This window comes from Oncorhynchus kisutch, linkage group LG19 (genome assembly GCF_002021735.2).
Source record: "Oncorhynchus kisutch isolate 150728-3 linkage group LG19, Okis_V2, whole genome shotgun sequence".
NCBI lineage: Eukaryota > Metazoa > Chordata > Actinopteri > Salmoniformes > Salmonidae > Oncorhynchus > Oncorhynchus kisutch.
Window position 1 is genome coordinate 63692092 of NC_034192.2, and position 24190 is coordinate 63716281.

At 46.5% G+C, this 24190-nt stretch overlaps 1 protein-coding gene across 1 annotated transcript in view; it reads right to left on the reverse strand.

Moving 5' to 3' along the window:
* LOC109887301 (vascular endothelial growth factor receptor 3-like) overlaps positions 1-24190 on the reverse strand; it is a 225244-nt gene that overhangs the window by 19152 nt on the left and 181902 nt on the right. The window contains 9 exon segments of the mRNA XM_031797269.1: positions 2957-3079; positions 11984-12078; positions 12712-12880; positions 17364-17420; positions 17826-17923; positions 17926-18027; positions 18105-18209; positions 20466-20601; positions 21475-21581. Of these exon segments, the coding sequence (XP_031653129.1) occupies positions 2957-3079; positions 11984-12078; positions 12712-12880; positions 17364-17420; positions 17826-17923; positions 17926-18027; positions 18105-18209; positions 20466-20601; positions 21475-21581 (992 nt within the window).

Here is a 24190-nt window from a genome sequence, read left to right on the forward strand (position 1 = left end):
GCCTCTCTCAGCCTATTGCGGACAGTCTGAGCACTGATGGATGGGTTGTGCGTTCCTGGTGTAACTCAGGCAGTTGATGTTGCCATCCTGTACCTGTCCCGCAGGTGTGATGTTCTGATGTACTGATCCTGTGCAGGTGTTGTTACACATGGTCTGCCACTGTGAGGACGATCAGCTGTCCATCCTGTCTCCCTGTAGCGCTGTCTTAAGCGTCTCACAGTACGGACATTGCAATTTATTGCCCTGGCCACATCTGCAGTCCTCATGCCTCCTTGCAGCATGCCTAATGCACATTCACGCAGATGAGCAGGGACCCTGGGCATCTTTCTTTTGGTGTTTTTCAGAGTCAGTAGAAAGGCCTCTTCAGTGTCCTAAGTTTTCATAACTGTGACCTTAATTACTTACCGTCTGCAAGCTGTTAGTGTCTTAGCGACCGTTCCACAGGTTCATCGAACAAGCTTGGGAAACCGTGTTTAATGATATATCTTTGAAAGACAGGGTCCTGAAAAAAGGTCAGTTTCTTTTTTTTGCTGAGTTTATCTATCACCGAATTGGCGAGGGCACTAGAACAGTCCGCAGCACCCGGTCTCACCCTACTAGAATCTGAAGTCAAATGTCTACTGTTTGCTGATGATCTGGTGCTTCTGTCCCCAATCAAGGAGGCCCTACAGCGGCACCTAGATCTTCTGCACAGATTCTGCCAGACCTGGGCCCTGCCAGACCTGGGCCCTGCCAGACCTGGGCCCTGTCAGACCTGGGCCCTGACAGACCTGGGCCCTGTCAGTAAATCTCTGTAAGACCAAAATAATGGTGTTCCAACATCAACTTCCACAGAGCTGTGAGACAAGACAAGAAGAGCTTTCTACGTCATCAAAAGGAAAATAAAATTTGGCACACCAATTAGGATAAGGCTCAAAATACTTGAATTAGTTATAGAACCCATTGTCCTTCATGGTTGTTAGGTCTGGGGTCTGCTCACCAAACAAGAATTCACAAAATGGGACAAACACCAAATTGAGTCTCTGCATGAAGAATTCTGCAAAAAATATCCTCTGTGTACAACGTAAAACACCAGATAATGCATGCAGAGCAGAATCAGGCCGATACCCACTAATTATCAAAATGCAGAAAAGAGACGTTAAATTCTACAACCACCTAAAAGAAAGCGATTCCCAAACCTTTCATGACAAAGCCATCACCTACAGAGAGATGAACCTGGAGAAGAGTCCCTGGGGATCTGTTCACAAACACACCCCACAGAGTCCCAGGACAGCAACACAATTAGACCAAATCATGAGAAAACAAAAAGATAATTACTTGACACATTGGAAAGAATTAACTAAAAAACAGAGCAACTAGAATGCTATTTGGCCCTACACAGAGAGTACACAGCGGCAGAATACCTGACCACTGTGACTGACCCAAAATTAATGAAAGCTTTGACTATGTACAGACTCAGTGAGCATAGCCTTGCTATTGAGAAAGGCCGCCGTAGGCAGACATGGCCCTCAAGAGAAGACAGGCTATGTGCTCACTGCCCACAAAATGAGGTGGAAACTGAGCTGCACTTCCTAACCTCCTGCCCAATGTATGACCATATTAGAGACACATATTTCCCTCAGATTACACAGATCCACAAAGAATTTGAAAACAAACCCAATTTTGATAAACTCTCATATCTACTGGGTGAAATTCCACAGTGTTCCATCACAGCAGCAAGATTGGTGACCTGTTGCCATGAGAAAAGGCCAACCAGTGAAGAACAAACCCCATTGTAAATACAACCCATATTTATGTTTATTTATCTTCCTTTTGTACTTTAACTATTTGCACATAATACGACATTTGAAATGTCTTTTGGAACTTTTGTGAGTCTTTATTTTTTTTATTGTTTATTTCACTTTAGTTTATTATCTACTTCTCTTGCTTTGGCAATGTTAACATATGTTTCCCATGTCAATAAAGCCCTTAAATACAATTTAAATTGAATTAAGAGAGATGAGATGAGAGAGAGAGAGATTATCTACCTCACTTGATTTGGCAATGTTAACAGATGTTTCCTATGCCAATAAAGCCCCTTGAATTGAATTGAATTGAATTGAATTGAGAGTCAGAGAGAGAGAGACAAGGGTTCTTCGGCTGTCCCCATATGAGAACCCTTTTTGTTTTCAGGTAGATCCCTTTTGGGTTCTATGTAGAACCCTCTGTGGAAAGGGTTCTACATGGAATCCAAAACGGTTCTACCCGGAACCAAAAAGGGTTCTTCAAAGGGTTCTCCTATGGGGACAGCCGAAGAACCCTTATAGGTTCTAGATAGCACCTTGTTTTCTAAGAGTAAAGTTGATGATCCCTAGACAATCATAACTCCTGAACATCTACGGTTCTAAAGCTCCTCTGGTAACAGACGTTAGAGTTTTCCGTTGGCCCTGATGTAACTACCCCCGAGTTTTCCGTTGGCCCTGATGTAATGACCCCGAGTTTTCCGTTGGCCCTGATGTAACTACCCCGAGTTTTCAGTTGGCCCTGATGTAACTACCCCGAGTTTTCCGTTGGCCCTGATGTAACTCCCCCGAGTTTTCCATTGGCCCTGATGTAACTACCCCGAGTTTGCCGTTGGCCCTGATGTAATGACCCCGAGTTTTCCGTTGGCCCTGATGTAACTACCCCGAGTTTTCCGTTGGCCCTGATGTAACTACCCCGAGTTTTCCGTTGGCCCTGATGTAACTACCCCGAGTTTTCCGTTGGCCCTGATGTAACTACCCCGAGTTTTCCATTGGCCCTGATGTAACTACCCCGAGTTTGCCGTTGGCTCTGATGTAACTACCCCGAGTTTTCCGTTGGCCCTAATGTAACGACCCCGAGTTTTCCGTTGGCCCTGATGTAACGACCCCGAGTTTTCCGTAGGCCCTGATGTAACTACCCCGAGTTTTCCCCCTGAGGTGTGTGTGTGTCTTACGCTGCCTTTCCTGACGTAGTCGGGGTCTTTGTAGATGTCTCTAGCCAGGCCGAAGTCACAGATCTTCACCACGTTGTTCTCTGACAGCAGGATGTTCCTCGCTGCAAGGTCCCTGTGGATACACTGCCGAAACACACACAACATTAACAACAATGCAGATAAACACGTGTGTGTGTGTGTGTGTGTGTGTGTGTGTGTGTGTGTGTGTGTGTGTGTGTGTGTGTGTGTGTGTGTGTGTGTGTGTGTGTGTGCGTTAGTGTGTGTGAGATCAATCTCGACCTTGACTGCTGATATGATGTGGTTCTCCAAGTCTCTGTGGATAGTCTGAACAGGTAGAGACCTCCACGTCTCTGTGGATAGTCTGAACAGGTAGAGGCCTCCACGTCTCTGTAGATAGTCTGAACAGGTAGAGACCTCCAAGTCTCTGTGGATAGCTGTGTGTTTAGTTTACCAGATAAGTTGACTGAGAACATAATTCTCTTTTACAGCAACGACCTGGGGAAGAGTTACAGTGGTGTGTGTTTCTGTGTGTGTGTGTTTCTGTGTGTTTCTGTGTGTGTGTGTTTCTGTGTGTTTCTGTGTGTGTGTGTTTCTGTGTGTGTGTGTTTCTGTGTGTGTGTGTTTCTGCGTGTGTGTGTGTGTTTCTGTGTGTGTGTGTGTTTCTGTGTGTTTCTGTGTGTGTGTGTGTTTCTGCATGTGTGTGTTTTTGTGTGTGTGTGTTTCTGCATGTGTGTGTTTTTGTGTGTGTGTGTGTGTGTGTGTGTGTGTTTCTGCATGTGTGTGTTTCTGTGTGTGTGTGTGTGTGTTTCTGCATGTGTGTGTTTTTGTGTGTGTGTGTGTGTGTGTTTCTGTGTGTGTGTGTTTCTGTGTGTGTGTGTGTGTGTTTCTGCATGTGTGTGTTTTTGTGTGTGTGTGTGTGTTTCTGCATGTGTGTGTTTTTGTGTGTGTGTGTGTGTTTCTGCATGTGTGTGTTTCTGTGTGTGTGTTTCTGTGTGTGTGTGTGTGTGTGTGTTTCTGCATGTGTGTGTGTGTTTCTGTGTGTGTGTGTGTGTGTGTTTCTGCATGTGTGTGTTTCTGTGTGTGTGTGTTTTTGTGTGTGTGTGTGTGTTTCTGCATGTGTGTGTGTGTGTGTGTGTGCGCGTGTCAGGAGAATGTTCCGGGCCAAGTCTCTGTTGAGCTCCGACAGAGGAGATGACAACATCAAAGCTCCAGGGTCACGGAGAGGTCACAGAGGGGTCGAGAGGTCAAAGGCATCATTGAGGATGAGACAGAGACAATGTGTGTTCCAAATGGCACCCTATTCCCTATAAAGGGCCCACTAAAGTGCACTACTCTAGACCAGGGCCCATTAAAGTGCACTACTTTAGACCAGATTCCATCAAGAGCACAACTTTAGACCAGGGCCCATTAAAGTGCACTACTTTAGACCAGGGCCCACTAAAGTGCACAAATTTATACTAGGGCCCATTAAATTGCACTATTTTAGACCAGGGCCCACAGTGGGAGGGCGGAGCTTCACTAACAACACAGTGGGAGGGAGGAGCTTCACTAACAGCACAGTGGGAGGGAGGAGCTTCACTAACAGCACAGTGGGAGGGAGGAGCTTCACTAACAGCACAGTGGGAGGGAGGAGCTTCACTAAGATAACATAGTGGGAGGGAGGAGCTTCACTAACAGCACAGTGGGAGGGAGGAGCTTCACTAAGATAATATAGTGGGAGGGAGGAGCTTCACTAAGATAATATAGTGGGAGCGAGGAGCTTCACTAACAACACAGTGGGAGGGAGGAGCTTCACTAAGATAACAGTGGGAGGGAGGAGCTTCACTAAGACAACAGTGGGAGGGAGGAGCTTCACTAAGATAACAGTGGGAGGGAGGAGCTTCACTAAGACAACAGTGGGAGGGAGGAGCTTCACTGAGACAACAGTGGGAGGGAGGAGCTTCACTAACAACACAGTGGGAGGGAGGAGCTTCACTAAGATAACAGTGGGAGGGAGGAGCTTCACTAAGACAACAGTGGGAGGGAGGAGCTTCACTAAGACAACAGTGGGAGGGAGGAGCTTCACTAAGATAACAGTGGGAGGGAGGAGCTTCACTAAGACAACAGTGGGAGGGAGGAGCTTCACTGAGACAACAGTGGGAGGGAGGAGCTTCACTAAGACAACAGTGGGAGGGAGGAGCTTCACTAAGACAACAGTGGGAGGGAGGAGCTTCACTACGACAACAGTGGGAGGGAGGAGCTTCACTAAGACAACAGTGGGAGGGAGGAGCTTCACTAAGACAACAGTGGGAGGGAGGAGCTTCACTACGACAACAGTGGGAGGGAGGAGCTTCACTAAGACAACAGTGGGAGGGAGGAGCTTCACTAACAACAGTGGGAGGGAGGAGCTTCACTAACAACAGTGGGAGGGAGGAGCCTCACTAAGACAACATAGTGGGAGGGAGGAGCTTCACTAACAACAGTGGGAGAGAGGAGCCTCATTAACAACAAAGTGGGAGGGAGGAGCTTCACTAACAGCACAGTGGGAGGGAGGAGCTTCACTAAGATAACATAGTGGGAGTGTGCCCTGGGTTACCCACCCAAGACGTTGAGGTTGCGGTACCCTCTGTCCAGGACCATATGCACCGGTGTCATCATACCTGGAGGAAGGCCCGAGCTGCCCTTCTTCGTGCCTCCACCAGGATCCAGTCCCAAGCTAACTGTCACTGTCCTTCAGCTCCAGTCTACACCCCAGGCCAAAAAGTATGGCTCTCTTCGAAGGACCTGCCATTGAAAGTGACATCTAAGAAACTCCCCCCCCCCCCCCCCCCGATTCATTAGTCCCTTTGAAATTGACCATGTCATTAAAACCCCTCTGTGGTGCGCCTGATAACTCCCAACCTCTCTCAGGATCCTTCCATGTATCCCTGATTAAACCTGTCTCCTCCTGCAGCAGTCCCTCGGCTCATCGATGACTGTCCTGCCTATACCATCCAGCAGCTTCTGGACGTTCGCCGTCAGGGTCATGGCTGGCAGTACCTGGTGGACTGGGAGGCATACGGGCCTGAGGAGCACTACTGGTCCCCTCACTGCTACATGATTTCCATACCTTACACCTAGATAAGCCCAGGCAGGTGCCAGGTGGCATTTGTAGAGGGGGGAGGGGGGGTACTGTTACATCTGCTCCTGCCACGCCCTCTACTTCTCATCCTGTGTCTCCCTAACCTGCCGCCACTCCCCAGTGCTCTCTCCCTCTCTCTCTGAGTGGGTGTATGTGAATGTGTGAGTGGAGACAGGTGTGCTGGAGGCAGAGCAGATCCCCACCAGCTGCAACCTGTTCCATAATCAAGACCTCTACAAATACTCTGCCCAGCCACTTACACGCTGCCAGATCGTAGCCTCTGCTCAGTCAGTCTGCATTTCAAGTGATTTGTTCCTGCATAGATCTTGTTATCCTGTTGAGCCTGTTTTTCCCTAGCATGATGCTGCTTTTCTCTCCGCTACAGTTCCGTCCACTCTGACTCTGGTCCCTGTCTCCAGTCCCTCGTCTCGTCACCCTGGAAGCTCTACTGCTTCCTTGGATTCTGCTCCAGATCTGCTTACCCTGCCCCAGCCTCAGTTCCTGGTTCCCTGCTACCCGCCTGATCTTCCCCTGGCCTGCACTCTATCTACTCCCGCTTGTCAATAAATACCTTAGTTTCCTTGTCCCGGTCTCCTCGTCTGAGTCTGCACTTGGGTTCATCTGCTCTGCCACAAGTAACAACAACTGCTAAAATCTTAGTTAAACTTGAAGAACTATATGGCATGTGTGAATCACTAGCTAACCTGAAAATTAAATTTTTCCATGCTAAACAGGCTGGTGGAGAACATGTGGGGGGGCCTTCCTCTTGCGATTACAGGAAGCATTCCAAAAGTGGAAAACTGCAAAGCCTGATGGTTCAGCCACCAAGGTAGACACATTGCATGACCAGGTGATAATGGCTCTGCAACCAGGTGCCATTAACAAAAAGACCTCCAACGTCAGCTACGTCAAGACCACCATATGTATTTTTCACGACTTTGACAAGAGGCGAAGCAGCTGGCAAGGGAAAAGGGGAGAGAGTACAGAGTGAAGGCTTGGCCAGGCAAGTGACCATAGAACAACCCTCTCTACAAGACTCTGCTGCTCAAGAAGAAACAGACACACAGAGGAGTTCCTTAGTCACAGGAAGTCATTACGGGGGGGAGCTAATGCTGAAGGAGCAGCGACCCAACCGACGACCCTAGAATGTTCCAGGACAAGGGGGACGTGTTTTTTTTCCAGCAGCGACTGTACTGGGATGATCAAGGCCACACGTCTGTCTTCACTGCAGAGAGAGGTAGGCAACATGGGCAGAGAATACCCACAACTGCAAGAGCCAAAGCAGGCTTTAAACCGGGAATGCCCGGCCACTGTAAGGCGAGTGGACGGGGTGAGTACTGCAAAGCAGAATGAGTCAATCAAGCCTGTTTTAATAGGGGAATGTCAATAGGTGGAGGTTATTGCAGGGGGAATCGCTGTGCCTTGCCTACTAGACTCTGGGTACCAGGTGACCATGTTTAGTGAATCCTATTTTCAAAGACAATTCAAACACAAGCAGCCTGGGGAGAAAGAATGATTAGAATGGCTAGCCTTAATAGCTGCTAATGGACTTCAATTCCTTTGTAGTGCTGGACTTGCTATGTAATACTGGCCCAGCAATGGCCCTACTCACCCGGCAACAGTCAGTATGGATACCCCATGAAACGGAGATGTTCTACGGACTACCGTGTTCCAGAGACTCCTGGTAAAATGGAATACTGTGTTCCAGGGGCTCCTCCTGGTAAGATGGAATACTGTGTTCCAGAGGCTCCTGGTTAGATGGAATACTGTGTTCCAGAGCCTCCTGGTAAGATGGAATACTGTGTTCCAGAGGCTCCTCCTGGTAAGATGGAATACTGTGTTCCAGAGGCTCCTCTTGGTAGGATGGAATACTGTGTTCCAGTTGTTCCTGGTAAGATGGAATACTGTGTTCCAGTTGTTCCTGGTAAGATGGAATACTGTGTTCCAGAGGCTCCTAGTAAGATGGAATACTGTGTTCCAGGGGATCCTGGTAAGATGGAATACTGTGTTCCAGATGCTCCTGGTAAGATGGAATACTGTATTCCATTTGTTCCTGGTTAGATAGAAAACTGTGTTCCAGAGCCTCCTGGTTAGATGGAATACTGTGTTCCAGAGGCTTCTCCTGGTAAAATGGAATAATGTGTTCCAGTTGTTCCTGGTGAGATGGAATACTGTGTTCCAGAGGCTCCTCCTGTAAGATGGAATACTGTGTTCCAGTTGTTCCTGGTGAGATGGAATACTGTGTTCCAGAGGATCCTCCTGGTAAGATGGAATACTGTGTTCCAGAGGCTCCTCCTGGTAGGATGGAATACTGTGTTCCAGTTGTTCCTGGTAAGATGGAATACTGTGTTCCAGAGGCTCCTAGTAAGATGGAATACTGTGTTCCAGAGGCTCCTGGTAAGATGGAATACTGTGTTCCAGAGGCTCCTGGTAAGATGGAATACTGTGTTCCAGAGGCTCCTGGTTAGATGGAATACTGTATTCCATTTGTTCCTGGTTAGATAGAAAACTGTGTTCCAGAGCCTCCTGGTTAGATGGAATACTGTGTTCCAGAGGCTCCTGGTAAGATGGAATACTGTGTTCCAGTTGTTCCTGGTGAGATGGAATACTGTGTTCCAGTTGTTCCTGGTTAGATGGAATACTGTGTTCCAGTTGTTCCTGGTGAGATGGAATACTGTGTTCCAGAGGCTCCTCCTGGTAAGATGGAATACTGTGTTCCAGTTGTTCCTGGTGAGATGGAATACTGTGTTCCAGTTGTTCCTGGTTAGATGGAATACTGTGTTCCAGTTGTTCCTGGTAAGATGGAATACTGTGTTCCAGTTTTTCCTGGTTAGATGGAATACTGTGTTTCAGTTGTTCCTGGTTAGATGGAATACTTTGTTCCAGAGACTCCTGGTAAGATGGAATACTGTGTTCCAGAGGTTCCTGGTAAGATCTAATACTGTGTTCCAGAGACTCCTGGTAAGATGGAATACTGTGTTCCAGAGGCTCCTGGTAAGATGGAACAGTGTGTTCCAGTTGTCCCTGGTTAGATGGAATACTGTGTTCCAGTTGTTCCTGGTTAGATGGAATACTGTGTTCCAGTTGTTCCTGGTTAGATGGAATACTGTGTTCCAGTTGTTCCTGGTAAGATGGAATACTGTGTTCCAGAGCCTCCTGGTAATATGGAATACTGTGTTCCAGTTGTTCCTGGTTAGATGGAATACTGTGTTCCAGTTGTTCCTGGTTAGATGGAATACTGTGTTCCAGAGGCTCCTAGTAAGATGGAATACTGTGTTCCAGAGGCTCCTGGTTAGATGGAATACTGTGTTCCAGAGGCTCCTCCTGGTAGGATGGAATACTGTGTTCCAGAGGCACCTGGTAAGATGGAATACTGTGTTCCAGAGGCTCCTGGTAAGATGGAATACTGTGTTCCAGAGGCTCCTGGTTAGATGGAATACTGTATTCCATTTGTTCCTGGTTAGATAGAAAACTGTGTTCCAGAGCCTCCTGGTTAGATGGAATACTGTGTTCCAGAGGCTCCTCCTGGTAAGATGGAATACTGTGTTCCAGAGGCTCCGGGTAGGATGGTCCTTAGTGAGAGACAGCAGTAGACTGGATATTACCTACAGTCCTTAGTGAGAGACAGCAGTAGACTGGATATTACCTACAGTCCTTAGTGAGAGACAGCAGTAGACTGGATATTACCTACAGTCCTTAGTGAGAGACAGCAGTAGACTGGATATTACCTACAGTCCTTAGTGAGAGACAGCAGTAGACTGGGTTTACCTACAGTCCTTAGTGAGAGACAGCAGTAGACTGGATATTACCTACAGTCCTTAGTGAGAGACAGAAGTAGACTGGATATTACCTATAGTCCTTAGTGAGAGACAGCAGTAGACTGGATATTACCTACAGTCCTTAGTGAGAGACAGCAGTAGACTGGTTATTACCTACAGTCCTTAGTGAGAGACAGCAGTAGACTGGATATTACCTACAGTCCTTAGTGAGAGACAGCAGTACACTGGATATTACCTACAGTCCTTAGTGAGAGACAGCAGTAGACTGGATATTACCTACAGTCCTTAGTGAGAGACAGCAGTAGACTGGGTATTACCTACAGTCCTTAGTGAGAGACAGCAGTAGACTGGGTATTACCTACAGTCCTTAGTGAGAGACAGCAGTAGACTGGTTATTACCGACAGTCCTTAGTGATAGACAGCAGTAGACTGGGTATTACCTACAGTCCTTAGTGAGAGACAGCAGTAGACTGGATATTACCTACAGTCCTTATTGAGAGACAGCAGTAGACTGGATATTACCTACAGTCCTTAGTGAGAGACAGCAGTAGACTGGGTATTACCTATAGTCCTTAGTGAGAGACAGCAGTAGACTGGGTATTACCTACAGTCCTTAGTGAGAGACAGCAGTAGACTGGATATTACCTACAGTCCTTAGTGAGAGACAGCAGTAGACTGGATATTACCTACAGTCCTTAGTGAGAGACAGCAGTAGACTGGGTATTACCTACAGTCCTTAGTGAGAGACAGCAGTAGACTGGATATTACCTACAGTCCTTAGTGAGAGACAGCAGTAGACTGGGTTTACCTACAGTCCTTAGTGAGAGACAGCAGTAGACTGGATATTACCTACAGTCCTTAGTGAGAGACAGAAGTAGACTGGATATTACCTATAGTCCTTAGTGAGAGACAGCAGTAGACTGGATATTACCTACAGTCCTTAGTGAGAGACAGCAGTAGACTGGTTATTACCTACAGTCCTTAGTGAGAGACAGCAGTAGACTGGATATTACCTACAGTCCTTAGTGAGAGACAGCAGTACACTGGATATTACCTACAGTCCTTAGTGAGAGACAGCAGTAGACTGGATATTACCTACAGTCCTTAGTGAGAGACAGCAGTAGACTGGGTATTACCTACAGTCCTTAGTGAGAGACAGCAGTAGACTGGGTATTACCTACAGTCCTTAGTGAGAGACAGCAGTAGACTGGTTATTACCGACAGTCCTTAGTGATAGACAGCAGTAGACTGGGTATTACCTACAGTCCTTAGTGAGAGACAGCAGTAGACTGGATATTACCTACAGTCCTTATTGAGAGACAGCAGTAGACTGGATATTACCTACAGTCCTTAGTGAGAGACAGCAGTAGACTGGGTATTACCTATAGTCCTTAGTGAGAGACAGCAGTAGACTGGGTATTACCTACAGTCCTTAGTGAGAGACAGCAGTAGACTGGATATTACCTACAGTCCTTAGTGAGAGACAGCAGTAGACTGGATATTACCTACAGTCCTTAGTGAGAGACAGCAGTAGACTGGGTATTACCTACAGTCCTTAGTGAGAGACAGCAGTAGACTGGGTATTACCTACAGTCCTTAGTGAGAGACAGCAGTAGACTGGGTATTACCTACAGTCCTTAGTGAGAGACGCAGTAGACTGGGTATTACCTACAGTCCTTAGTGAGAGACAGCAGTAGACTGGGTATTACCTACAGTCCTTATTAAAAATAAAAAGTTTCAGTATCTCTCCTCAACATGTTTTTAGGCTTAATCTGTGTCTGAGAAACAAGCCCAGAATGTGTTATTATAGCATTACACCTCCCTCCTCCTCTTCCTCCTTCCTCCTCCCTCTTCCTCCCCATCCTCCCTCCTCCCACGCCCGTCAGACTGGTCTCTAGAATCTCTGTGGTTTCTAGGGAGATCAATATGGTGTAGTGCACTACTTTAGTCCAGAGCCTTATACCACACCATGTGTGGTTCATGTAGTTCTGGGAAACTGGCCTGGTACAGTATGTATTTTATATATTACACAGCTTGTTCTCTATAATCTCTTTGTGGTTTCTAGTTTTAAGGAGAAATCTTCTAGGGTGATGGGTTTTTAAGGAGAAGTCTTCTGGGACGATGGGTGTGTGGATGCTGGGGAAATACCTTTCGTGAGGCCAGGAACTCCATTCCCCTGGCCACCTGGAAACTATAGCAAATCAGATCTTCTATAGTGAGAGGAGTCTTCCATAGGTCTTCTACTGGAGGGAGGGAGTGAGGGAGGAAGGGAGGGAGGGGGGAGGGAAGGTGGAGGGAGGAAGGGAGGGAGGGGGGAGGGAAGGTGGAGGGACGGAGGGGGGAGGTGGAGGGAGGGGAGAGGGAAGGTGGAGGGAGGGGGGGAGGTGGAGGAAGTGAGGTGAGTGAGTGAGTGAGGGAGGGAAGGTGGGGGGGTGGAGGAAGGAAGGAAGAGAGGGAGTGAATGAGTGAGTGAGGGGGGGAGGGGAGGGAGGGAGGGAAGAGAGAGAGAGAGAGAGAGAGAGAGAGAGAGAGAGAGAGAGAGAGAGAGAGAGAGAGAGAGAGAGAGAGAGAGAGAGAGAGAGAGAGAGAGAGAGAGAGAGAGAGAGAGAGAGAGAGAGAGAGAGAGAGAGAGAGAGAGAGAGAGAGAGAGAGAGAGAGAGAGAGAGAGAGAGAGAGAGAGAGAGAGAGAGAGAGAGAGAGAGAGAATTTAACTCAGCTATAACTTGTCTTAGTTCTATATTCTTGAGTCTCAGATGGAGCTCTTCAGTCAAAAGGTCAAGACTGAACTTTCAGCACCAAATCCCATTGACATGAAGAAATTATTTATGTCAGTCTGAAGTTAGGATTCAGCCAATACAACAATTCACACTACTCACTTTTCTCCACAGCAGGAGAGTGGCTCTTCTGATTGGACTTGCTGGGTGACTGATTCTGGAGGCTGCCAATAGAGGAGGAGGACGGGGAAGGTGGGAGGCGGGCCCTCTGCTCCACTTGTCCCGCCTCTATCATGCGTCTCACCTGGCTCTGAGTCTTAGGGGAGCGGTCCTGAGGAACACACAGGTACATCATGCAGGTTACCATCTACACATTGGCCAGGATTTAATCCAATCGCACTTCATCATTAAACTTTGTGCCATTTAAAGGTAATTTCCGATCGAGTGGACACATGCAGGGTTCACCACGAATGTGATCTCAGTGAACGTGGGACATTGCCTTTAAAACATGCATTGCGGACAAAGTGCTATTGGATTGAACCCTGGACTTGGTATATTTCAACAGCCATTGTATCACAGGAAGAGAGCCTGTAAAGAGAGCCTGAATCCTGGACTTGGTATATTTCAACAGCCATTGTATCACAGGAAGAGAGCCTGTAAAGAGAGCCTGAATCCTGGACTTGGTATATTTCAACAGCCATTGTATCACAGGAAGAGAGCCTGAATCCTGGACTTGGTATATTTCAACAGCCATTGTATCACAGGAAGAGAGCCTTTGAGCCACAACAGCCCGTTCACAAACCCTGCCATAGTAAACACTCACCATCACATTCCATTCACCTCTCTGATTGTTTTCTCAATTCAACCCAACCATGTGTAAATGTTGTATGTAATTGTCTCCTAGTGTCACCCTGATAAAACAGTTATGTTATGTCAATCATATATTCAAGGCCTGATACCCAACAAGGGCCCAAATAACAAGACATCCATAGTGTCAGTAGATTACACTCCATGAGTCAGCAACTAACTAGGTAGGAAGAACTCTCTCTTGGCTCTCAGGTAGTTGGACAGGTTAGGGGTTAGAGGTTAGGGGTTAGAGGTTAGGGGTTAGAGATTAGGGGTTAGAGTTAGGGTTAGGTCTTACCCTGTAAAGTAGGAAGAACTCTCTCTTGGCTCTCAGGTAGTTGGACAGGTTAGGGGTTAGGGGTTAGAGATTAGGGGTTAGGGTTAGGGTTAGGTATTACCCTGTAAAGTAGGAAGAACTCTCTCTTGGCTCTCAGGTAGTTGGACAGGTTAGGGGTTAGGGGTTAGAGATTAGGGGTTAGAGTTAGGGTTAGGTCTTACCCTGTAAAGTAGGAAGAACTCTCTCTTGGCTCTCAGGTTGTTGGACAGGTTAGGGTTAGAGATTAGGGGTTAGGGGTTAAAGGTTAGAGTTAGGGTTAGAGATTAGGGGTTAGGGGCTAAAGGTTAGAGTTAGGGTTAGAGATTAGGGGTTAGGGGTTAAAGATTAGAGTTAGGGTTAGAGATTAGGGGTTAGGGGTTAAAGGTTAGAGTTAGGGTTAGAGATTAGGGGTTAGGGGTTAAAGATTAGAGTTAGGGTTAGAGATTAGGGGTTAGGGGTTAAAGATTAGAGTTAGGGTTAGAGATTAGGGGTTAAAGGTTAGAGTTAGGGTTAGAGATTAGGGGTTAGGGGTTAAAGGTTAGAGTTAGGGTTAGAGATTAGGGGTTAGGGGTTAAAGATTAGAGTTAGGGTTAGAGATTAGGGGTTAGGGGTTAAAGGTTAGAGTTAGGGTTAGAGATTAGGGGTTAAAGATTAGAGTTAGGGTTAGAGGTTAGGGGTTAAAGATTAGAGTTAGGGTTAGAGATTAGGGGTTAGGGGTTAAAGGTTAGAGTTAGGGTTAGAGATTAGGGGTTAGGGGTTAAAGGTTAGAGTTAGGGTTAGAGATTAGGGGTTAAAGGTTAGAGTTAGGGTTAGGTCTTACCCTGTAAGGTACATTTCTCTTTGATACGGTCGCAAAGCAAACTAAAAAGCAGCATTCCCCAAGAGAGATGGCATTCACTTCAGCAGTAATAACTTCTTTGAGGAAAGTATCACGATTATTAGAAAGCAAATTACGGACTCCTCTTTAAATCTGCATATGCCTTCAAAGCTCAGTTGTCCTGAGTCTGCACAACTCTGCCAGGACCTAGGATCAAGAGAGACACTCAAGTGTTTTAGTATTATATCTCTTGATACAATGATGAAAATAATCATGGTCTCTAAACCTTCAAGCTGCATACTGGACCCTATTCCAACTAAACTACTGAAAGAGCTGCTTCCTGTGCTTGGCCCTCCTATGTTGAACATAATAAACGGCTCTCTATCCACCGGATGTGTACCAAACTCACTAAAAGTGGCAGTAATAAAGCCTCTCTTGAAAAAGCCAAACCATGTCCCAGAAAATATAAAAAAACGATCTGCCTATATCGAATTTCCCCTTCCTCTCAATTTTTTTTGAAAAAGCTGTTGATCAGCCTTCCCGAAGACAAACAATGTATACGAAATGCTTCAGTCTGGTGTTAGACCCCATCATAATATTGAGACAGCACATGTGAAGGTGGTAAAGGACCTTTTAATGGCATCAGAGGCTCTGCATCTGTCCTTGTGCTCCTTGACCTTAGTGCTGCTTTTGATACCATCGATCACCACATTATTTTGGAGAGATTGGAAACCCAAATTGGTCTCCACAGACAAGTTCTGGCCTGGTTTAGATCTTATCTGTCAGAAAGATATTGGTTTGTCCTCTGACAAATCAACTGTAAATTTCGGTGTTCCTCAAGGTTATGTTTTAGGACCACTATTGTTTTCACTATATATTTTACCTCTTGGGGATGTAATTCGAAAACATAATGTTAACTTTCACTGCTATGTGGATGACACACAGCTGTACATTTCAATGAAACATGGTGAAGCCCCAAAATTGCCCTCGCTGGAAGCCTGTGTTTCAGACATAAGGAAGTGGATGCAAACATTCTACTTTTAAACTCGGACAAAACAGAGATGCTTGTTCTAGGTCCCAAGAAACAAAGAGATCTTCTGTTGAATATGACAATTAATCTTAATGGTTGTACAGTCGTCTCAAATAAAACTGTGAAGGACCTCGGCGTTACTCTGGACCCTGATCTCTCTTTTGAAGAACATATCAAGACCATTTCAAGGACAGCTTTTAACCATCTACGTAACATTGCAAAAATCAGATACTTTCTGTCCAAAAATGATGCAGAAATATTAATCCATGCTTTTGTTACTTCTAGGTTAGACTACTGCAATGCTCTACTTTCCGGCTACCCGGATAAAGCACTAAATAAACTTCAGTTAGTGCTAAATACGGCTGCTAGATTCCTGACTATAACCAATTTTTCTTATCATATCATAGTGCTAGCCTCCCTACACTGGCTTCCTGTTAAGACAAGGGCTGATTTCAAGGTTTTACTGCTAACCTACAAAGCATTACATGGGTTTGCTCCTACCTATCTCTCTGATTTGGTCCTGCCGTACATACCTACATGTACGCTACGGTCACATGATGCAGGCCTCCTAATTGTCCCTAGAATTTCTAAGCAAACAGCTGGAGGCAGGGCTTTCTCTTATAGAGCTCCATTTGTATGGAATGGTCTGCCTAGCCATGTCAGAGACGTAAACTCGGTCTCAACCTTTAAGTCTTTACTTTAGACTCATCTCTTCAGTGGATCATATGATTGAGTGTAGTCTGGCCCAGGAGTGGGAAGGTGAACGGAAAGGCTCTGGAGCAACGAACCGCCCTTGCTGTCTCTGCCTGGCCGGTTCCCCTCTTTCCACTGGGATTCTCTGCCTCTAACCCTATTACAGGGGCTGAGTCACTGGCTTACTGGGGCTCTCTCATGCCGTCCCTGGAAGGGGTGCGTCACCTGAGTGGGTTGATTCACTGATGTGGTCATCCTGTGGTCATGTGGTCATCCTGTCTGGGTTGGCGCCCCCCCTTGGGTTGCTCAGCCTTGTCTCAGGATGGTAAGTTGGCGATTGAAGAGACCCCTCTAGTGTTGTGGGGGCTGTGCTTTGGCAAAGTGGGTGGGGTTATATCCTTCCTGTTTCACCATGTCCGGGGGTATCATCGGATGGGGCCATAGTGTCTCCTGACCCCTCCTGTCTCAGCCTCCAGTATTTATGCTGCAGTAGTTTATGTGTCGGGGGGCTAGGGTCAGTTTGTTATATCTGGAGTACTTCTCCTGTCTTATCCGGTGTCCTGTGTGAATTTAAGTGTGCTCTCTCTAATTCTCTCTTTCTTTCTCTCTCTCGGAGGACCTGAGCCCTAGGGCCATGCCTCAGGACTACCTGACATGATGACTCCTTGCTGTCCCCAGTCCACCTGGCCGTGCTGCTGCTCCAGTTTCAACTGTTCAGCACCTGATGTGCTGACTTGCTGCACCCTAGACAACTACTGTGATTATTATTATTTGACCATGCTGGTCATTTATGAACATTTGAACATCTTGGCCATGTTCTGTTATAATCTCCACCCCTCATAGACTGGTTCCTCTCTAGGTTTCTTCCTAGGTTTTGGCCTTTCTAGGGAGTTTTTCCTAGCCCCCGTGCTTCTACACCTGCATTGCTTGCTGTTTGGGGTTTTAGGCTGGGTTTCTGTACAGCACTTTGAGATATCAGCTGATGTACGAAGGGCTATATAAATACATTTGAATGGAAGGTAGGAATAACTCTCTCTTGGCTCTCAGGTAGTTGGACAGGTTAGGGATTAAGGGTTAGGGGTTAAGGGTTAGAGGTTAGCATTAGGTCTTACCCTGTAAGGTAGGAAGAACTCTCTCTTGGCTCTCAGGTAGTTGGACAGGTTAGGGGTTAGAGGTTAGGGGTTAGGGGTTAGAGATTAGGGGTTAGGGTTAGGTCTTACCCTGTAAGGTAGGAAGAACTCTCTTGGCTCTCAGGTAGTTGGACAGGTTAGGGGTTAGAGATTAGGGGTTAGGGTTAGGTCTTACCCTGTAAGGTAGGAATAACTCTCTCTTGGTTCTCAGGTAGTTGGACAGGTTAGGGGTTAGAGGTCAGCTCTTACCCTGTAAGGTAGGAAGAACTCTCTCTTGGCTCTCAGGTAGTTGGACAGGTTAGGGGTTAAGGGTTAGGGGTTACGGGTTAGTGGTTAGCATTAGGTCTTACCCTGTAAGGTAGGAAGAACTCTCTCTTGGCTCTCAGGTAGTTGGACAGGTTAGGGGTTAGGGGTTACGGGTTAGTGGTTAGCATTAGGTCTTACCCTGTAAGGTAGGAAGAACTCTCTCTTGGCTCTCAGGTAGTTGGACAGGTTCCCATACTTGCAGTACTCCACCACCACCATGAGGGGGGCGCTGGGTTGGTGCATGCCCCCAGGAGGTTGACCACGTTAAGATGGTTCCCAATGTGGATCAGGATCTTCAGCTCTGACATCAGAGCCTTGTGGTCACTGGCACACGCTCCCTCTGGAACAGAAGACAGGGAGAGACGAGGTCAGGACACACACACACACACACACACACACACAGAGGGGCACACACACCTTTCAGCATCTTCACCGCCACAGTGTCCAGGCTGTTGTTCTGGCTGATGCCAAAGATGGAGGCCTCGATGACCTTCCCAAACGCTCCATGACCCAACACCTTCCCTGAGGGAGAGAGAGAGAAGAGAAAAGACAGACAGAAGACAGACAGACAGAACAGACAGACAGACAGACAGACAGACAGACAGACAGACAGACAGACAGAACAGACAGACAGACAGACAGACAGACAGACAGACAGACAGACAGACAGACAGACAGACAGACAGACAGACAGACAGACAGACAGACAGACAGACAGACAGACAGACAGACAGACAGACAGACAGACAGACAGACAGACAGACAGACAGACAGACAGACAGACAGACAGACAGACAGACAGACAGACAGACAGACAGACAGACAGACAGACAGACAGACAGACAGACAGACAGACAGACAGACAGACAGACAGACAGACAGACAGACAGACAGACAGACAGACAGACGACAGACAGACAGACAGACAGACAGACAGACAGACAGACAGACAGACAGACAGACAGACAGACAGACAGACAGACAGACAGACAGACAGACAGACAGACAGACAGACAGACAGACAGACAGACAGACAGACAGACAGACAGACAGACAGACAGACAGACAGACAGACAGACAGACAGACAGACAGACAGACAGACAGACAGACAGACAGACAGACAGACAGACAGACAGACAGACAGACAGACAGACAGACAGACAGACAGACAGACAGACAGACAGACAGACAGACAGACAGACAGACAGACAGACAGACAGACAGACAGACAGACAGACAGACAGACAGACAGACAGACAGACAGACAGACAGACAGACAGACAGACAGACAGACAGACAGACAGACAGACAGACAGACAGACAGACAGACAGACAGACAGACAGACAGACAGACAGACAGACAGACAGACAGACAGACAGACAGACAGACAGACAGACAGACAGACAGACAGACAGACAGACAGACAGACAGACAGACAGACAGACAGACAGACAGACAGACAGACAGACAGACAGACAGACAGACAGACAGACAGACAGACAGACAGACAGACAGACAGACAGACAGACAGACAGACAGACAGACAGACAGACAGACAGACAGACAGACAGACAGACAGACAGACAGACAGACAGACAGACAGACAAGACAGACAGACAGACAGACAGACAGACAGACAGACAGACGACAGACAGACAGACAGACAGACAGACAGACAGACAGACAGAACAGACACAGACAGACAACAGACAGACAGACAGACGACAGACAGACAGACAGACAGACAGACAGACAGACAGACAGACAGACAGACAGACAGACAGACCAGACAGACAGACAGACAGACAGACAGACAGACAGACAGACAGACAGACAGACAGACAGACAGACAGACAGACAGACAGACAGGACAGACAGACAGACAGACAGACAGACAGACAGACAGACAGACAGACAGACAGACGACAGACAGACAGACAGACAGACAGACAGACAGACAGACAGACAGACAGACAGACAGACAGACAGACAGACAGAACAGACAGACAGACAGACAGACAGACAGAGACACATAGACACATAGACACAGAGAGACACACATAGACACAGAGAGACACACATAGACACAGAGAGACACAGAGAGACACACAGAGACACAGAGAGACACACAGAGACACAGAGAGACACAGAAAGAGAGAGAGAGAGACACAGAGAGAGAGAGACACAGAGACACACAGAGAGAGACACAGAGAGAGAGAGACACAGAGACACACAGAGAGAGACACAGAGAGAGAGAGAAAAAAAGAAAGACAGAGAGAGAGAGAGAGAGAGATTGTAATTGTGAAGACGGTGTGATATAGCTCCCACTAATCCTAAAGTCCGGACAGCAACATCTGCCTATTTAATGAGGAAAATGTAAATGTATACATAAAAAAGTTAGAATGTAATAGGATTGTAATTCCAATGACCACAGGGACAAACAACAGCGTTATCATCCATCAGTCTGGACGGGACCAGACGCTGCCCCTCCAGACTGTGTGTGTGTCATCATCATCAGTAGCAGTCTGGGGTCCCATTCAACAGGAACAGAGGAAACCAGATGTTCATTAGTTTGGTTGATTATTTTTGCACACACATTCCTTCATCCATTCATTCTTCAGTCTGTTTATTCTTTCAATCCATGTGCTCCCTCCCTCCCTCCCTCCCTCCCTCCCTCCCTCCCTCCCTCCCTCCCTCCCTCCCTCCCTCCCTCCCTCCCTCCCTCCCTCCCTCCCTCCCTCCCTCCCTCCAACTACCCCCTCCCTCCCTCCCTTACCTAGTTGTAGTTTGTCCATAGATATCTCCCACTGGGAGGAGTCGTAGGGGAGGTATTCAAACTGCTCACCCAGAGGAACCTCCCCTGGGTCCATTATGATGGACAGATAGCCTGTCTTTATATCTGCTGGGTTCACCTGGAGTGAGAGACAGAGAGTGAGAGACAGAGGGTGAAAGGCAGAGAGTGAGAGGCAGAGAGTGAGAGGCAGAGAGTGAGAGGCAGAGAGTGAGAGGCAGAGAGTGAGAGGCAGAGCGTGAGAGGCAGAGCGTGAGAGACAGAGCGTGAGAGGCAGAGCGTGAGAGGCAGAGAGTGAGAGGCAGAGAGTGAGAGGCAGAGAGTGAGAGGCAGAGAGTGAGAGGCAGAGAGTGAGAGGCAGAGAGTGAGAGGCAGAGAGTGAGAGGCAGAGAGTGAGAGGCAGAGAGTGAGAGACAGAGAGTGAGAAGAGGCTCAGTGAAACATGGACATTGATATTTGGGCCAATAAACAATATCAGATATGATCAGTTGCTCAGCAACGACCCAGTTAGCTAGGAGAGTTAGCTAGCAGAGTTAGCTAGGAGAGTTAGCTAGCAGAGTTAGCTAGGAGAGTTAGCTAGCTAGGAGAGTTAGCTAGGAGAGTTAGCTAGCAGAGAGGAAAGCAGACTAGAAATAACATGTACAAATCCATAATGAGTCAATATAGCTTTAGCAATGTTGATTTACTCTTGGGAGAAAGATTGGGAGAAAGACTCTGGAAACAGTTGGTGCAACCCTGTGTTTCTGTATCTCTGACATCAAAGCACAGGTATCTGTTAGCGCCTAGACACGCTGACTTTGATGTTTCATTTAGAGACTTGCGGTATTTGAACCTTGACTCCATTCCCCATGTGTCTAAAGAGCTGAGGGAGATGGTAGAGAGGTGAGGTCAGAGTTCACCGTGTCACAGCCACTCTGATTGGAAGAGATACATTATGTTTTTGAACAGAGAGACAAGCATAGGGAGTCACGGGGCAGTGTGTGTGTGTTCTGACCCGTTTGACGTTGCAGAAGATGAGAATGAGTAGAGCCCAGAAGAACACAGCGATGACACCCGTCCCGATCAGAATCATGATCTCCAAGTTAGCCCTGTCACTAGAACCTGGTGAGATAAACAACAACAACATTAGCCCTGTCACTAGAACCTGGTGAAATAAACAACAACAACATTAGCCCTGTCACTGGAACCTGGGATAAACAACAACAACATTAGCCCTGTCACTAGAACCTGGTGAGATAAACAACAACAACGTTAGCCCTGTCACTGGAAACTGGTGAGATAAACAACAACAACATTAGCCCTGTCACTAGAACCTGGTGAGATAAACAACAACAACATTAGCCCTGTCACTGGAACCTGGGATAAACAACAACAACATTAGCCCTGTCACTAGAACCTGGTGAGATAAACAACAACATTAGCCCTGTCACTGGAACCTGGGATAAACAACAACAACATTAGCCCTGTCACTAGAACCTGGTGAGATAAACAACAACATTAGCCCTGTCACTGGAACCTGGGATAAACAACAACATTAGCCCTGTCACTAGAACCTGGTGAGATAAACAACAACAACATTAGCCCTGTCACTGGAACCTGGTGAGATAAACAACAACAACATCAGCCCTGTCACTAGAACCTGGTGAAATAAACAACCACAACATTAGCCCTGTCACTGGAACCTGGTGATATAAACAACAACAACATTAGCCCTGTCACTGGAACCTGGTGAGATAAACAACAACAACATTAGCCCTGTCACTGGAACCTGGTGATGTAAACAACAACATTAGCCCTGTCACTGGAACCTGGTGATATAAACAACAACATTAGCCCTGTCACTGGAGCCTGGTGAGATAAACAACAACAACATTAACCCTGTCACTGGAGCCTGGTGAGATAAACAACAACAACATTAGCCCTGTCACTGGAACCTGGGATAAACAACAACAACATTAGCCCTATCACTGGAACCTGGTGAGATAAACAACAAGAACAACATTAGCCCTGTCACTGGAACCTGATGATATAAACAACAACACTAGCCCTGTCACTGGAACCTGGTGATATAAACAACAACAACAACAACATCAGCCCTGTCACTGGAACATGGGATAAACAACAACAACAACAACATCAGCCCTGTCACTGGAACCTGGTGAGATAAACAACAACAACAACAACAACAACACTAGCCCTGTCACTGGAAAATAGAGGGGAAAACAACAACAACAACATCAGCCCTGTCACTGGAGCCTGGTGAGATAAACAACAACAACAACAGCTAGCCCATTGAACAATAACCTGAATCATTAATCACCAGCTAGCCCATTGAACAATAACCTGAATCATTAATCACCAGCTAGCCCATTGAACAATAACCTGAATCATTAATCACCAGCTAGCCCATTGAACAATAACCTGAATCATGTATCACCAGCTATCCCATTGAACAATAACCTGAATCATTAATCACCAGCTAGCCCATTGAACAATAACCTGAATCATGTATCACCAGCTAGCCCATTGAACAATAACCTGAATCATTAATCACCAGCTAGCCCATTGAACAATAACCTGAATCATTAATCACCAGCTAGCCCATTGAACAATAACCTGAATCATTAATCACCAGCTAGCCCATTGAACAATAACCTGAATCATTAATCACCAGCTAGCCCATTGAACAATAACCTGAATCATTAATCACCAGCTAGCCCATTGAACAATAACCTGAATCATTAATCACCAGCTAGCCCATTGAACAATAACCTTAATCATTAATCACCAGCTAGCCCATTGAACAATAACCTGAATCATTAATCACCAGCTAGCCCATTGAACAATAACCTGAATCATGTATCACCAGCTAGCCCATTGAATAATAACCTGAATCATTAATCACCAGCTAGCCCATTGAACAATAACCTGAATCATTAAGCACCAGCTAGCCCATTGAACAATAACCTGAATCATGTATCACCAGCTAGCCCATTGAACAATAACCTGAATCATGTATCACCAGCTAGCCCATTGAACAATAACCTGAATCATTAATCACCAGCTAGCCCATTGAACAATAACCTGAATCATTAATCACCAGCTAGCCCATTGAACAATAACCTGAATCATGTATCACCAGCTATCCCATTGAACAATAACCTGAATCATTAATCACCAGCTAGCCCATTGAACAATAACCTGAATCATGTATCACCAGCTAGCCCATTGAACAATAACCTGAATCATTAATCACCAGCTAGCCCATTGAACAATAACCTGAATCATTAATCACCAGCTAGCCCATTGAACAATAACCTGAATCATTAATCACCAGCTAGCCCATTGAACAATAACCTGAATCATGTATCACCAACTAGCCCATTGAACAATAACCTGAATCATGTATCACCAGCTAGCCCATTGAATAATAACCTGAATCATTAATCACCAGCTAGCCCATTGAACAATAACCTGAATCATTAATCACCAGCTAGCCCATTGAACAATAACCTGAATCATTAAGCACCAGCTAGCCCATTGAACAATAACCTGAATCATTAATCACCAGCTAGCCCATTGAACAATAACCTGAATCATTAATCACCAGCTAGCCCATTGAACAATAACCGGAATCATGTATCACCAACTAGCCCATTGAACAATAACCTGAATCATGTATCACCAGCTAGCCCATTGAATAATAACCT